The sequence below is a fragment of the Symphalangus syndactylus genome, chromosome 12, assembly GCF_028878055.3.
Source record: "Symphalangus syndactylus isolate Jambi chromosome 12, NHGRI_mSymSyn1-v2.1_pri, whole genome shotgun sequence".
Classification (NCBI taxonomy): domain Eukaryota; kingdom Metazoa; phylum Chordata; class Mammalia; order Primates; family Hylobatidae; genus Symphalangus; species Symphalangus syndactylus.
In genome coordinates this window covers 74,949,972-74,965,562 of record NC_072441.2, presented here as the reverse complement: position 1 = coordinate 74,965,562, position 15,591 = coordinate 74,949,972, and the positions used below count along the sequence as shown (strand labels likewise).

General features: G+C 41.2%; 1 protein-coding gene across 7 annotated transcripts in view; it reads left to right on the top strand.

The window, feature by feature from the left end:
* The window catches only part of CHD1L (chromodomain helicase DNA binding protein 1 like), a 54,011-nt gene that overhangs the window by 37,818 nt on the left and 602 nt on the right, over positions 1-15,591 (top strand). For 6 of the 7 annotated variants that reach the window (XM_063625906.1, XM_063625912.1, XM_063625911.1 and 3 more), the window contains 8 exons: positions 68-233; positions 4,415-4,563; positions 5,388-5,551; positions 6,371-6,576; positions 7,711-7,809; positions 11,585-11,655; positions 13,718-13,832; positions 14,827-14,935. In XM_063625906.1, the coding sequence (XP_063481976.1) occupies positions 68-233; positions 4,415-4,563; positions 5,388-5,551; positions 6,371-6,576; positions 7,711-7,809; positions 11,585-11,655; positions 13,718-13,832; positions 14,827-14,935 (1,079 nt within the window). The remainder of the gene's footprint in view (positions 1-67; positions 234-4,414; positions 4,564-5,387; positions 5,552-6,370; positions 6,577-7,710; positions 7,810-11,584; positions 11,656-13,717; positions 13,833-14,826; positions 14,936-15,591) is intronic. The other variant, XM_063625910.1, reaches the window with a different exon arrangement.

Below are 15,591 nucleotides of genomic sequence, written 5' to 3'. Positions count from 1 at the left end.
AATCACTGATATCCTAATGTTTCTTTTCATGAGAACTTGCTGGACTTTTTTGTTTCCTCTATTCAAGTTGAGTGAGATACTCAAATTCGGTTTGGATAAACTGCTGGCCTCTGAGGGGAGCACCATGGATGAAATAGACCTGGAGTCCATCCTGGGAGAAACAAAAGATGGCCAGTGGGTCTCTGATGCCTTGCCTGCAGCAGAAGGAGGGAACAGAGAGCAAGAGGAAGGAAGTAAGTTGGAGGTTAGAGCAGAGCAAATGGCACAACCACCCCAAGCTAGAGATCACGTTCCCATGGAAAGTTTTGGATGCTGCTCTCTGGGACATCTTTTTTCTACCTTACCCTATTGTCATCTTGGGCACACTGTTTAAGACTTGCTTGATAAAAGAACTTTACCCAAACTAACTGGAAATTTGTGTGGCTCTTCCCTTGTAGCTGAACTGTGAACCAAAATCATAGTGTTAATGTTTATGATAGTATCAATCTTAAGGCTTTGAATTTGTACCTTTTCTCCCTTGGTTGCAAGCATCTTCTTCTTTGTTTATTAGTAAATCCTACCATCCTTGGTATGATGCTTTGCACATAGTGATTCCTCTCCTAAACAGTAGAATTACTTGTTTTTTAAATTGCAGCTAACATTGAGCATTTACTTTGTGTTCATCAACAGTGCGGACTTTGTCATGTGCTTTTTCCATTTAATTTCCATAATAAGCCATGAGATGTAGGAGATGGTTTCGTCTTTCTCTTAATTTTCTTTTCTGAATTTGGTTGGCATTTGTCATTTTGTTCTTTTCTATTCTGAGCATTTAAATTTCCAATTTGAAGTAATTTTTCACATGGTAGCTTTGTAAAGGTATTCCCTGGCATCTTGTAGTTATTTTGAAATGACCTATTTTTCTGTACCAGCTGCAGCAGAGGTTCAACATGGACTGGGGTGAGAGGTTTGGGAGTCTTACTAGGCTTCTTAATTCACCAGTACTTTCTTTCAATAATACAGAATAGTGCTGTTTCTTTACTAGATGGTAGCTCCTTTTTATTTTGGGTAGTGGTAGTGGCATGATTTCTGGTTTTGAAATTCTCTTTTGTTTCTACAGGACCGTGAATTTCCATCACTCGCTTTCTCTCTGTGCCACAAACTTGTCAAAGGATGTCTCCCCACTTCTAAGTTGTCTCTCTCTCTCCCTGCCAGAAGCAATGCCTTCCCTAATTCCTGGCTGCACGTATTTTCATACCTTCCCTTCCGTTCAGTTCCTTAGTAGCCACTGCTCTGATCCACTCAGACCTATCCTCATTATCTTCCCACTTGGAATGTGACCCTCTTTTGTGGGTAAATTTTATCTGTCTGACCTTTCTGGAACCCCCCTGCCCCTCTCCACTACGTAGTCTCTGCCTGTCTACTCTAGTGTGGGCTTTGGAGCTGGCTCAGCTGGTTTTGGGGGTTCATTTCTCTTACCTTCCATAAGTTGAAGTGTGTAGTATTTTCTGACTCCTAATGTAGTAGGCATGGATTGGGGTGGTTTTGTTGTCCTTGTTGATCTGTTATAGTTTTTGTGGGATAGGTGGAAAAGTTGGAATTTGGGCAGCTGGCATTGTTTTACAGGAAACTGCTTTTTGACTTTTCTTATGTTTTATCTTTAAAATTCTTTATAAAAATATCTTGTTTGTATTCTTCAAGAACTCTTTCTTGTTCTCTGCTTATTGTTTTAATTGTACCCTGTTCTCATTTCAAGGACATACTGTCTTCTCTGGGGACATTTATTATGGCTTTTTAATATGTATTCCAGGGAGAATATTTATTATATCTTTTTAAAAAGTATTTCTCTTCCCATTGCATTGACTTTTACTTCTCTTTCTTTTAAAAAAATATATATATATTTATTTATTGAAATTGGCAGATAAAATTGTATTTATCATGTACAACATGATTTCTTGAAGCACATATACATTGTGGAATCATTAAATCTAGCTAATGAACATACATCACTTCATATGGTTATATATTTGTGGTGAGAACACTTAACATCCACCCTCCTAGTATTTCTCAGGAATACAATATGTCATCATTAGCTATAGTCACCATGGTACCTCTTTTTCTAAAAAAGAAAATTTGTTTGGGGATCTCTTGTTCTTATCGATAGTTTCCCCAGCCGTCTGGTATTCCCTGGCTGTCTGATCACATGTGCTGATGAAGTGCCGCAAAGCTGATGGCAGCTCTGGCATGGGCCCTGGGGCCTTATTACTGGTTGGTGAGTCAGCTTTTACATGGAGGGCACCTTCCCTGATCCATATTTGACGTCTTTTCACTGGGCAACCCATTTTCTCCAGAGACCAATCCTCTAGTATTTTCCCTGGGAGAGGTGAGAATGGAGTTCACCCGGTTGCTGACACTGAAAAGGCAGGGTGAGTCAAGGGTTCATGGCACTCCTGCTCTTTGGGGTGCAGATCTTCTCTCAATTCCTCCCTTTGCAGTACTCTGTACTTGTAAGTCCTAAGCTCTTGGGGCATTCAGAGGGTCTCTAGACTCCTAATGAGCCCTTGGCTAGGCACCTGTGTTTTGTTTCCATGGCTCTACTTAATCTGTCATTATCCCTCCAGCCACTTTGCATTTTCCAAAAGGTTCTTGAACTTTTTCATCCACCATTGCTTCATAGATCTTTTTTAAAATTCCTTTAACTGTCGCTTTGTGGTTTCAAGTGAGAGAAGAAATAGATGCATGTGATCATATTTTTAAGTTATAATTGATTATATTAAATAGCAACACTGACACTCAGTTTTGTACTGATCTAGATAATTTCAGCTTATTTTCCTAATGTTTACTAGAACAAAATAAAGTCACATTCTTTTCCAGAAAGATAATTATATTTCTCAGTCAATCCAACTGCCTAAAATAATTTTACTTTTTTTAGACAGTCCAACTGCCAGAAAAAATCCCCATTTGTATTACACTTTGGAATTTTCTCTTTGATGAATGGATATAGGTCCGCTCTGTGGTAAATGATTCTCCTGGTAGGATAGAGATGCAGGTCTAGGCTTGTGATGGCAGAGTAGAGATAGGGAGTATGATTACAAAGAATATAAGTGGATAGGAAAGACTGGTAATTAACGTGGCCCCAATCAGAATTAAATAAAAAAACAGGGTTGCTTTATCTTAAATGCCAGAGTTTTTTTAAAAAACATGTTTGGAAGTTGAGAATTGCATGCAGTATGAAGCTACATATGTTGATCATATTTGACACTTCTCAGCTCTATTTTTTTTCTACTTGTTGATAGAGTGCCTCATTGAAAGCCCCCTGCTGATTTAATTAGCAAATGCCAATTAGAATTACAGCTGGTTAGATTTGGGTACAAGTGTGAAGCAATTGATCTCTTGAGAATGAAAATGTTTTGCTTTCATACTCTCTAGGGAAAACATACTTATAGCGGATTTCACAAATATTGTGAAAATACATTATTTGGTAACATGTGCTACTAAATATGCTTCCCTATTCAGTCATTATCTTACCTATCTGTAATTGCTAGTCTTGGCTGGTCCTGACTTTTCTTAATCACTTGATTCATGATCTTGGCAGATCACTCAACCTCACTGAGCCTTTGTGTTCTCATCTGTAAAATGGTCCTATTAATGCCTACTTTACTCTTTTACGCAGTTGGAAATATCAGACACGATTATAGTTGTGAAAGTGATCTGATAGCATGAAGTGCTGTTCAAGATGACACTATTGTCTTCATGGTTATTACCACAATTATTATTTGCTAGCCTATTATCTCTCCACCCTTCTAGAGACACAATTATATACTGAAAAGAGCACACTGGCCTTAGAATCAGAAAATCCTGCCTCTTCCAGTGAGAATTAACAGAGTCCCTTAATTTCTGCCTAAGCCTCAGTTTTCCCTTTCAAAAGTAGGATTAGTTATACCAGGATTGTGGTGAGGATCATGATGAAGATGCTTGATGAGATCTGTAAAGAATATTGTAAATCCAAGGGATTATTTTTGTGATTCTTCATTTTCTCATAGATTTGCCAAGCTGAATATTAAAAGTGTGTTTGGAATAAAAAAGTATAGATTTTATTAGATGATCTTAATGTCAGTGAGATTTGTGCTGAGGAAGAGTTGGGAATAAATGAATGAGGAATGAATGGAGGAATCCAGCAGAGATTCACAAACCATCTAGGAATGAACCAAAGGGCTTTAAGCTGTGCTCTCCCCTTGGAAAAGTAAACACATGGGATCCCCCTGTAGAACCCACATTCTTCAGTGTCAGTGGGGTGGGAAATGAAATACCTTCATCCGGACTTAGCCCATTTAGAATATAGGCTGTTCTCTTGTCCACTCTTCTTATGGTTTTGAATAGCATTAATCTATTTTTCCGTGGTATCTAACATTTCTCTCTTTGTGTTTCATGTTGTTAGAAAGTCATATGTACTTATTTGAAGGTAAAGATTATTCTAAAGAGCCCAGTAAGGAAGACAGAAAATCATTTGAACAACTGGTAAACCTTCAGAAAACCCTTTTGGAGAAAACTAGTCAAGAGGGCCGATCACTCCGAAATAAAGGCAGTGTAAGAACTGTTAATTTATTTAAAAGCTGTTCTTCCAAACTCTCATTCTAAAAAAAACAAACAAAAAAAGATGCTGGCATCATTTTGTTCTCTTAGGATGATTTGTCAAGAAATAAGTATGTGTTTGTTGAAATGTTAATATAATTAACTGTACCCTAGGATAAAAACTATGTAAAAAAGTCAGCATGAAAAACATTAAGGAGAGAATATATTATACGATTTAATGCAGGTGAAAGCACCCTTGTCCATCCAAGTCACCCCTAAAGGCATCCCTGTATTATACCAAAATACCATATCCTGCTGTTGGTAATGATGACCCTATGACAATAACAGAGGATGACAATCATAAATGATATATGTAGTGTTCACAGTGTTTGGCAGTTAACGTGTGGTCATTAAATGCTAGCTATCCCTAAGATAATTATGATGTTGAAATACAGTCTTAACTATATAATACATTGCAGAAAGAGTTCCATTAAAAATGGCTGAAGTGGCATCCTGCAGGATATGCTTTTAGTCAAGGAGAAAAGTTACTTTTCTGAAGTAACTTATTCCTAATGAAATGAATCAAAATAACTGTTTCAACCATGCCAATGCTGCGGCTGAGTTTATAGCATGGTATGCTGGTCACTGTGCCTGTGAAGTGTGTAGTATGAACAGTGCCTCCAAGTGCTTTGCCTCCAGTTCCCACCATGCAGGGTGTGTGGAGATGCAGTGTTCTGTGGAATATTAAGTACGTTGCTTCTGTACAGCATGTGTTAGGGATAATGAAATTCAGGGAGGAATCTTCTTGACCCTGGTGATGGATCTTGTTCTTCCTCTAGGTTCTTACCCCAGGCCTTGTGGAGGGATCTACCAAAAGGAAGCAGGTTCTGAGTCCAGAAGAGCTGGAGGACAGACAGAAGAAAAGACAAGAAGCAGCTGCCAAGAGAAGGAGACTCATAGAGGAGAAGAAGAGGCAAAAGGAAGAGGCTGAACATAAGAAAAAGTATGTCTGCGTTAACCAAGCTGGGGGCCACAGTTGAAGGAGTCACTATTGTATAGTGAGACCACAGTTGAATATCACTTTAAAAATACAGAAAATTTCTTTTAAGCTGGTTCCTGTTGGTAACAGAATACTTTTTGAAAACATTTCCTCTATGTAAGTGAAAAGTCTCAGTGTGTAAGGCAGGGAAGATGCATTCCATTAAAACCAGAATTTTTTTTTTTTTTTTTTCTTTTGAGATGGGTTCTTGCTCTGTCACCCAGGCTGGAGTACAGTGGTATGGTCACAGCTCACTGCAGCCTCAACCTCCCATGCTCAGTGATCTACCCACTATAACCTCCCTAGTAGCTGGGAACACAGGTGTGTGCCACCATGCCTGGCTAATTTTTTTTATTATTTGTGGAGACAGAGTTTCACGGTGTTGCCCAGGTTGGTCTCAAGATCCTGGGCCCAAGCTGTCTTTCTGCCTTGACCTCCAAAGTGCTGAAATTACAAGCGTGAGCTACTATGTTTGGCCAAAAGCAGAAAATTTTAAGATTTTATTGTAGCTATCTGACAAAGAGTAGTTTACTTCAACAATCTTTTTTAGTCTTAAAAACAAGAACATTCAGTGAGTGCTCATTATTGAATTGTAGTCAGGAAGCAGTTAGCCTAATCAGTAAGACTTGTTTATTTACAAATAAGTAGAAAACTTCAATCAGGGTGAGTTTCTAATTGCATTTCTACTTGGCAGATATTGTTTGTGAACAGCAGTATAAAATGTGCTCCAAGGGAAATCGTGATTGTCTGGGTTAATTTCCTTTTGTCTCTGGCCTGCTAAAGGATGGCCTGGTGGGAATCCAACAATTACCAGTCCTTCTGCCTGCCCTCTGAGGAGAGCGAGCCGGAGGACCTGGAGAATGGGAAAGATGAGAGCTCTGCTGAGCTGGATTACCAAGACCCAGATGCTACCTCCCTCAAGTACGTTAGTGGTGATGTCACCCACCCTCAGGCTGGGGCCGAGGATGCTCTCATCGTGCACTGCGTAGGTAGGAGAAGTGGTATGGGCTGGGGATGGGGGCCTCAATCCTTATGGTGCCAAGAACTGGGGAGGATGGGGCACTGGGACCGGGGTGGTGGTCCCAGTGTAGTATTGTGCGGTCAAAAAAGTGTGAATTTTAGAGTCAGGAGACATTCCAGAATCATTTCACTCTTGGCTCTCTCATTTACCTGGTTTAGTTACCCAATTTTTCAACTTCAACTTCCTTATCCATATAGTGGGACAATATCTGTCTTATCCTCTGCACAAGGTTTTTAAGAGGGTGAAATGAAGCAACATTGATAAGACAAACAAATCCTTGGTGAAAAAGCAAAACTTCAAGCTTGTTCCTGTGGTTGACCTTTGTATTTTTTACTTCATCTGTCTAAAACCCTTTCTTCCCAAATAACCACATCAAGCGTTGTTCAAATGTCTGTTTCTCAGAGAGGTCTTCTGTGATTACCTCATATAAAACAGGCCCCATCCCCCCTCTGTTATTCTCTGTCCCTTCTCCCATATTTTCCTTTATCACACCTGTCCCACCTGACACATTACCTATGTATTTGTTTATTTGACTGTTGCATTGCATTAAAAAATACACTTCATGGCAGCAGGGGTTTTTTCTTGTTGGCTGCTGTGACTTTGGTGCCTAGAACAATGCCTTACACGTAATACATGCTACCAAACGTTTGTAGTGTGAATGAATGACTAAATGCTAAGATATTAAGCAGCTTTGTTAGTACCAGCTTGAATAAGTCACTTAACCTTTCCTGTGTACTGTTTCATAACCTTGCCTATGTGCTGTTGCATAACCATTGCTTCTACTCACTCTGTAATCTTCCATCTACTCTCCATCCTTCCGCAGTCATTTCCCAGGAATCACAGATGCACCACAGAGATTTTGCTCATTGAGAACCCTAATTTTTGAGATGTTTTCCTGTTATCATGGCGCCAGCTATATCTTCGAGAAAACATAAACATATTTGGGAAGTCCAATCTGTGATATTCCTAGGAGATAAGATATTTTGTTTCTTCCTTTTGAAAAATCATTCTTCCACAAGTCCCTTTTCTGTGCCTTTGTTTTTCTAAATTGTGCACTGGACTTCACCTCCTATAGATGAAAATTTTCTCTTTCTTCAAACAGATGACTCTGGCCGCTGGGGCAGAGGTGGTTTATTTACAGCTCTGGAAAAGCGATCCGCTGAGCCAAGAAAAATATATGAGCTGGCTGGGAAAATGAAAGGTAAGAAGCAAAGCAGAGGGAAAGGTTAAGGGTGGAATAAGAGAGGAGAGGACACCTAAGACTGTATCGTGAGGGTTACACAGCACTAGATAAGGAATTAGAATAACTGGTTGGGAACTGAATTCTGTCATAAATTAGCTACTTGTTCTGTGACTTCAAGGCATTCCCTTACCTTTTCTGTATCTGTTTCCTCATCTGTGATTTTTGAATAATACTTATTCTACCTACTTCATAGAACTGTAGTAAGCATAATAAATGTATGTATTCTGAAAAATGTTGATCCCTGCATACATGTTAAAGTATTGGAATGGGCTGGACACAGTGGCGCATGCCTGTAATCTCAGACTTTGGGAGGCTGAGGCAGGAGGATTGCTTGAGGCCAGGAGTTTGAGACCAGCTTGGGCAACATAGTGAGATCCTGTCTCTACCAAAAATTTAAAAATTGGCTGGATGTGGTAGTGCATGCCTGTAGTTCCAGCTGCTCAGGAGGCTGAGGTGGGAGGATCACTTGAGCCTAAGAGGTTGAGGTTGCAGTGAGCTGTGATTGCACCACTGTACTACAGCCTGAGTGAGAGTGAGACCCTGTCTCGTAAAAAAAAAAAAAAAAAAGAAAAAGGAAAAAAAGAAGTATTCGAATAAAGATGAAGGAATATGTCATGAAAATATCAAAGATCTATGGGAAGCCAGGCGTGGTGGCTCACAGCTGTAATCCCAGCACTTTGGAAGGCTGAGACGAGGCAAGGAATTCAAAACCAGCCTCACCAACATGGCAAAACCCTGTCTCTACAAAAAAATACAAAATTAGCCAGGCATGGTGGCACATGCCTGTAATCCCAGCTACTCAGGAGGCTGAGGCAGAAGAATCACTTGAACCTGGGAGGTGGAGGTTGCAATGAGCTGACATCATGCCATTGCACTCCAGCCTGGGTGTCTGAGCAAGACTGTCTCAAGAAAAAGACCTATGGGAGAGAAATCGGACATACCATTAAAATGCTGACAAGAGCTCGGGTTTGGTGCTGAGTGGAATGAAGAAATGTTACAAGGTCAGCACAACCTTGGGTATGACACTCCCTGGAGACAGAAATAAAGCTGTTTGGTGCCAGGGGAACTTAGAAGCCTGAACAATATTGTCTGTTGGCACAGAGAAGGGAAAAAGGCACCTCCTTTTACATCCAGAAATAACAAAGTGGCAAGAGGAATAAAATTATTATTGTGGTTATTTTCTGGAGATTGAAGGACCTTGTCTGATAGAGAAGGGCCCTCCAGATTCCTTAGAGATTTTTTTTTCCTAATTCTGCCCAGTTCTCTATGGTGGAAAGGGATGTAAGAACTTAGAATGACTACTTTTTCTAGTAAAACAAGTTACTGAAAGAAGAGTTTAATGTGTATTGAAATAGTCAATCCAGATCTAGATGCTGATTGGGCAGTTGGCAAAGCAAAACCCAGGAAAGGTCAGAGCTGGAGGTGCAGCTTGAGGAGTCACTGTTTGGAGTCTGTGTTTGAAACCATGTGGGAGAGAGGATGGAGAAATGAGAGGCAGAGAACAGACCTAGAAAACACCTCTACTTAGGACTTGAGGCAAGAAGATGGAATTTCTGACAGAAGGAATTTTCAGAAAATTAGGGAACCTTGTGCAGTATTTTGAGGTACAAGGGAGGAAAGTATGTCAAGAAGGCAAAGAAGTTCATGGTATCAGACACTGAAGTGAGGATGAATTGGGAAAAGGCCATGGATTTGACCCAAGGTTGCTCACCTTGGAGCACTTTGAGGAGAGTGGGAAGCTCAGACTTAAGGCCTGAGTGCTCAGTAAGGAAATGGAGATGGGAGTGTGCAGTTTTCTCTGAAGGAGGATTGAAGCAGGGTGCAGCAAAGTAGGTGAAACTGTGGACTAGAATTCCCAGAGAAGGCTTCATGGAGGGCCTGGGCCTGGAAAGGTGGGTTGAATTTGAATAGGTGGAGAGAAATGGCAAGAGGATCCCCAACTGCTCATTACAACACCTATTATTCCTTGTCTGTGGGTACTGAAGGACCCAGGCAGTTACCCTGTTCCTTTGTGTGGAGGATGGCGTACAGGCCAGGCAGGCCAGAGTGGATGGAGGGTTTAGGCAGAAGAATAGAGGAGTTTCGTTTTCACCGGCGGCTTGGGCCACATCATAGAAGATCTCACATGATTTGTCCAGGGAGATGCCATTCTGAGCAGAACCTTATCTAATGGAATGGGTAATGGCTGGTCGTTTTGGGGGATTTGATCAAAAGGATGGCGTAGCACAACCAGTATTTTAGAATGACTGAACAAAAAGTTCAAACTGGTATAACCTAACCAATAGACAGGGTCTGTAAAATAAAAGGAACAAAGGTTTTTTGTTGTTTTGTTTTGTTTTTATTTTTGAGATGGAGTCTCATTGTCTGGAGTGCAGTGGCACGATCTTGGCTTACTGCAATCTCCACCTCCCAGGCTCAGGCGATCCTCCTGCCTCAGCCTCCCAAGTAGCTTTGTACCACAGGCGCACACCACCACGCCCAGCCACTCTTGAATTTTTGGTAGAGACAGGGTTTTGCCATGTTGCCCAGGCTGGCCTCAAACTCCTGAGCTCAAGTGATCCACCTCCCTCAGCCTCTCCAAGTGCTAGGATTACACACATAAGCCACTGCACCCAGCCTGAGGTTTTTAAGGAGAAATGAGGAAGATTACATACTTTTTTTGAATCAATTATCCTTGGCTACAAGGATTAGTAAGGGTGGCACCAGGCCGAGGTTGGGCAGGCAGTTGATGAGCAGATGTCTTTGCAGAAGTATATTTTTATGTAAGCTTGCCAGGGACCTTGTGCAAGGTCATGGGTTTTGTAAAATCTGTTGTGATAGTTCTTGTTATCAGACATTTATGCATTAGAACCTTCCCTTCATGGCTTTCCCTGGCTCTATTTGTCAGAGTTTCGTTTTATTTTTTTTTATTTTTTTTTATTTTTTTGAGACAGAGTCTTGCTCTGTCGCCCAGGCTGGAGTGCATTGGCGTCATCATAGCTCACCACAGCCTCGAACTCCTTTGCTCAAGAGATCCTCTCACCTCAGCCTCCCAAGTAGCTAAGACTATAGGTTCACAACACCAAACCTAACTAATTTTTTCTTATTTTTTGTAGAGACTGGGTCTTGCCTTGTTGCCTAGGTTAGTCTGGAACTCTGGCTTCCAGCAATCCTCCCACCTCAGCCTCCCAAAGCACTGGGATTATAGTCGTGAGTCACTGTTCTCGGCCATATTTGTCAGTTTTTAACACAAGCATCTCTATTTTGATTCTAATGGCTTTCACATCAGCTTATGTAAAGCCGTAGAATTAAATTAGCGAGTTTTTCTGCACTATCACTTTTATTTGATTTGGATGGGGTAGGAAAATATACAAACAGATAGAGATAAAGTAGAATGTAATAATTTGAATGATTTAAGACAAGCACAAAACTACCAAAGGAATTTCAAGCTCATAATGCTCCCTCCCCAAAGCCCCCCAGCTACCTCTGGGTTTTGTATTCACTTTCTGATGTCTACAGGGGTACTTTGTTGTTAACGTTTGAGGAGCATTAAATTAGGAGATCATAAAAATTCAGGAGTGAAGCAGGTGAGTACCCAGCTAAGAGGTTGACTGAGGCCAGGAAAGTGAGAAAGGGCTGTGTAGGAAGGTGGGTCCTGAAACCCAACTGAATTTGAAGAAGGCGAGATACGAGGAGGATTCATTCCTTAGTGAACTTGGTGTTCTTTATGTTGCTCCTTTCTGTTTTACCTCAGACTTGAGTTTGGGAGGTGTCCTTTTATTTCCTGTTGATGATAAAGAATCAAGAAACAAAGGGCAAGATTTGGTAAGTAAAACTCATCTCTTTCAGAACTAAAAGTGGACTCACATCAACTTCTCTTGAAGTGTCCCCTGCCCCCATTGGCCTCTCTACTAGTGTATTACAGTTTGTTAGGGCTGCCATAACAAAAAGCCACAGACTAGGTAGCTTAAACAGCAGAAATGTATTTCCTTATAGTTCTGGAGGCTGAAAGTCCAAGATCAAGGTATCAGCAGGTTTGGTTTCTCTCAAGGATTCTCTCCTTGGCTTGCAGATGGTGGTCATCTTGCTGTGCGTGCACAACCCTGGTGTCTGTGTGTCCAGATTTCCTTTCTTATAAGGAGAGCACTCAGAATGGATCAGGCCCCACCCTAAACCCTTGTTTTAACTTCATTGCCCCTTTAAAGACCCTGTCTCTAAATACAGTAAACATGAGGTACTGGGGGTTAGGGCTTCAATGTATGAATTTGGGGGGACACAGTTCCAGCCTATAACAAGCAGATCAGGCCATAGTCTCCACTGTACTTCCCCTGTCCCCAGGCTTCCATCCATCTGTCCCCGGAGCACTGTTCAGACAGCAGATCCCACCTAAGTACAAGGATTTCTATTTGTCTTTTTATCCTCAGTACCCTACATAGTACTAGCTCATAAGAAATGCTCCATAAACATTTACTGCATGAGTAAGAACGCATGACTTAGAACTCTGAGGGTTTCATTTCTTATTATGTGAAAATTTCTATGAAAGATTGTGTTTTCTAGTCAGCCATAATAAAGCAGGAGAGAGGAACTAATGCATATGTCCTCTGCCCACATCAGAATCCTTTTGCATCTTAGGCATCTTGGGATGCCTGTAGTGAGTTTGATTTACCCCACCTACCTGGCTTTCTCCAAGGCCTGGCTTCATGTTCAGATTTTAAGCCAGAATTAAGAAATTTCAAAACCAGGCCAAAAGAGAGGCTCATCCTTTTGAGATTGCTGTCTGTGTGACTGTGTTAGGCTGTTTTTTGCATTGTGATAAAAGAATTCCCTGAGACTGGGTAATTTACAAAGAAAAGATACTTATTTGCTCATGGTTCTGCGTGCTGTACAGGAAGCCTGGTACTGACATCTGCTCCTGGTGGGGGCTTCAGGAAGCTCACAGTCATGGTGGAAGGCAAAGGGGAAGCTCGTGTATCACACATGGCAAGAGCAGGGACAAGAGAGAGTGGGGGAAGGTGCCACTCTGCTTTAAATAACTAGATGTTGTGTGCACTACCAGAGCAAGAACTCATCACCAAGGGTATGGCATTAAGCCATCCATGAGGGATCCACCCCATGATCCAATAGCTCCCACTAGGCCCCACCTCCAACACTGGGGATTACATCCCAACATGAGATTTGGAGGAGGACACACATCCAAACTACACGGTGACTAACAGCAAAGTGGTTTCTGTTGAGTCATTCCTTCAGTAATTTCTAAAATGCTAAAAAAGGAGAAAAGTAAAGTGTCTGTGCATGAGAAACTCAGAATCCAGTGATTCAGGAAAACTATTTACAGGGAGTAGAGCACCATGTCTATGATATGACTGTGGTGATGTCATCCCAGAAGCTCCCTTGACATTCTCCAGCTCTGCCCACTTAGGTCAGGATGGTTGAGAGATACTTGGCATTTTGTCCTCATGGGAATTGTTCGAACAGAGATGGAATGACTGCTTGTCCTGGGGGCTGTGGAGCTGACTCAGGCATCAAAGGGCTGGGATACAGGAGCCTCTAAGATCTTTTCCATGCCTACAATTCAGAAAAATTCTTTTTTTTTTTTTTTTTTAACACCCTTGAGAGCTTTTGGAAAGTATATGTTTTGGACTCATTCTGTGGTTTTAATGTATTTTAAAAAGAAGAAGAAAAGCCTGTATAAAGTGACCACAAAGTAAGAATTACGATGGGATGTGAAGTCATACATATAGTAGGACATTGCTGTTCAGGCATAGCATCCGAAAGAGACGGAGCCAAGCCCGAGTGACCCATCAAGGGCTGTGCCGCCTCCATGGGTCACTTGGTTGAGTGCGGCTGTCTCTTGTTGGGTCAGTCATCTAATGGTGGTTCTTTCCAGTTGGCCCTGATTGTGGCTCAGCATCGTGATCGCTCCAGTGTCCTGTCTGGCATTAAGATGGCAGCCCTAGAAGAGGGCCTGAAGAAGATATTTTTAGCAGCAAAGAAGAAGAAAGGTAAGCTCTTCCACCTGTGCTCAAGAGTAGATGAATTTGTTTCTAGGCATGTGATACGACTTTTGAAGGGAGGTGAGAAATGTCAAGATCCCACTTAATATGCACGGTAAAGTTAAACCACAGAAGTGATCACCCCACCATCTTGTAGTCATATAGCCCCTTGTCCTTTCCAAAACACTTTTAATATTGGTTATCTCTGTAGGCCGTCTCCATCCCCCGGGTATTTTTATCGTGATTTTACAGATGAGGCGGCAGAGGACTAGACATGAAGCAACTTGGTCATATGTAGTTGGTAAATGCTGTTTATTTAATCTCCTCTTGGAGAGTCACAGTTCCCAATAACAGACAGTTCTTTGACAAAAATTGAGTTTAATTTTGTTTCCAAACCTAGTGTGTCTCAGAGCTTATTGAATTGATTGGCTTGTTAGAGAATCTTTGCTTATTTTAATTTTGCCTCCACCAATCATAATCTATTTCCATTGTACATATTTCCAGAACTTGTATGTCCTTGTGTTCAACAGAATAATTTAATTTTTCTTACTACAATTCTTCCCCCAGAATATTTTTTTTTTTTTTTTTTTTTTTTTTGGAGACGGAGTCTTGCTCTGTCGCCCAGGCTGGAGTGCAGTGGCGCAGTCTCGGCTCACTGCAAGCTCCACCTCCCGGGTTCACGCCATTCTCCTGCCTCAGCCTCTCCGAGTAGCTGGGACTACAGGCGCCCGCCACCACGCCCGGCTAATTTTTTGTATTTTTAGTAGAGACGGGGTTTCACTGTGGTCTCGATCTCCTGACCTCGTGATCCGCCCGCCTCGGCCTCCCAAAGTGCTGGGATTACAAGCGTGAGCCACCGCGCCCGGCCCCCCCCAGAATATTTTTGACATTATAATTATGGGCTTTGAGTGAGACAGTCAATAATAATTTTCTCCCATGTATATTTTATACCCATCAATCAATTTTTGATGAGTGAAGACATCTGTTCTTCTCTTCATAATAGCAAGTGTTCATCTTCCACGTATTGGACATGCCACGAAAGGTTTTAACTGGTATGGTACTGAGCGACTTATTCGGAAACATCTGGCTGCAAGAGGCATCCCAACCTACATGTATCCTTTTGTGATCTTCATTGTGTGTTCTCCCAACCCAAGAGGGAAAATATGTTCATTTTCTGGTGTCACTTCTTAATCCAAGACCAAGTTTCTTCCTGCCAAAGTCATTACTCTCCCTCTCTTCAGTGAGACAAAGTAAGAAGCACTTTCTAACTTGTGTGTATCAAATATGTACACCCAACAAGATCAACACATCCAAGCATTTCTGGATGCCAGCAGATAAATTAAAAGATACATGAAGGGGAGAATTAATTGAGCAATTGTTAATTTGGTAACATATTGAGTCTTTCACATCACTTCTCTAGAGATCCTTCAGGTCTGTGGAACAAGGCTTAATTCTAAGAACTTCACACTGTTCATTTCAATGAATAGTTAAGCAAACAAATAAGTGAACTATTTTATTCCTGAACCTTTTTGATGTATTATTAAAAGGCAGTATGAAATTTATTTTAACCATGAAGTCATGATCTACTTTAGCTAGACTAGTGTTTTCTTCTAATGACCTCCTTGCTCTATAAGTTAGCATATTTTGAACTATTATACTGAGTCCCAAAATTACTAGAGAAAGCAGAATTGACCCCAAGTGCTATAATCACACAGAAACTCCATCTTTTTACATAGATATTTGACTGAAATTCACTCAGTGATGGTCT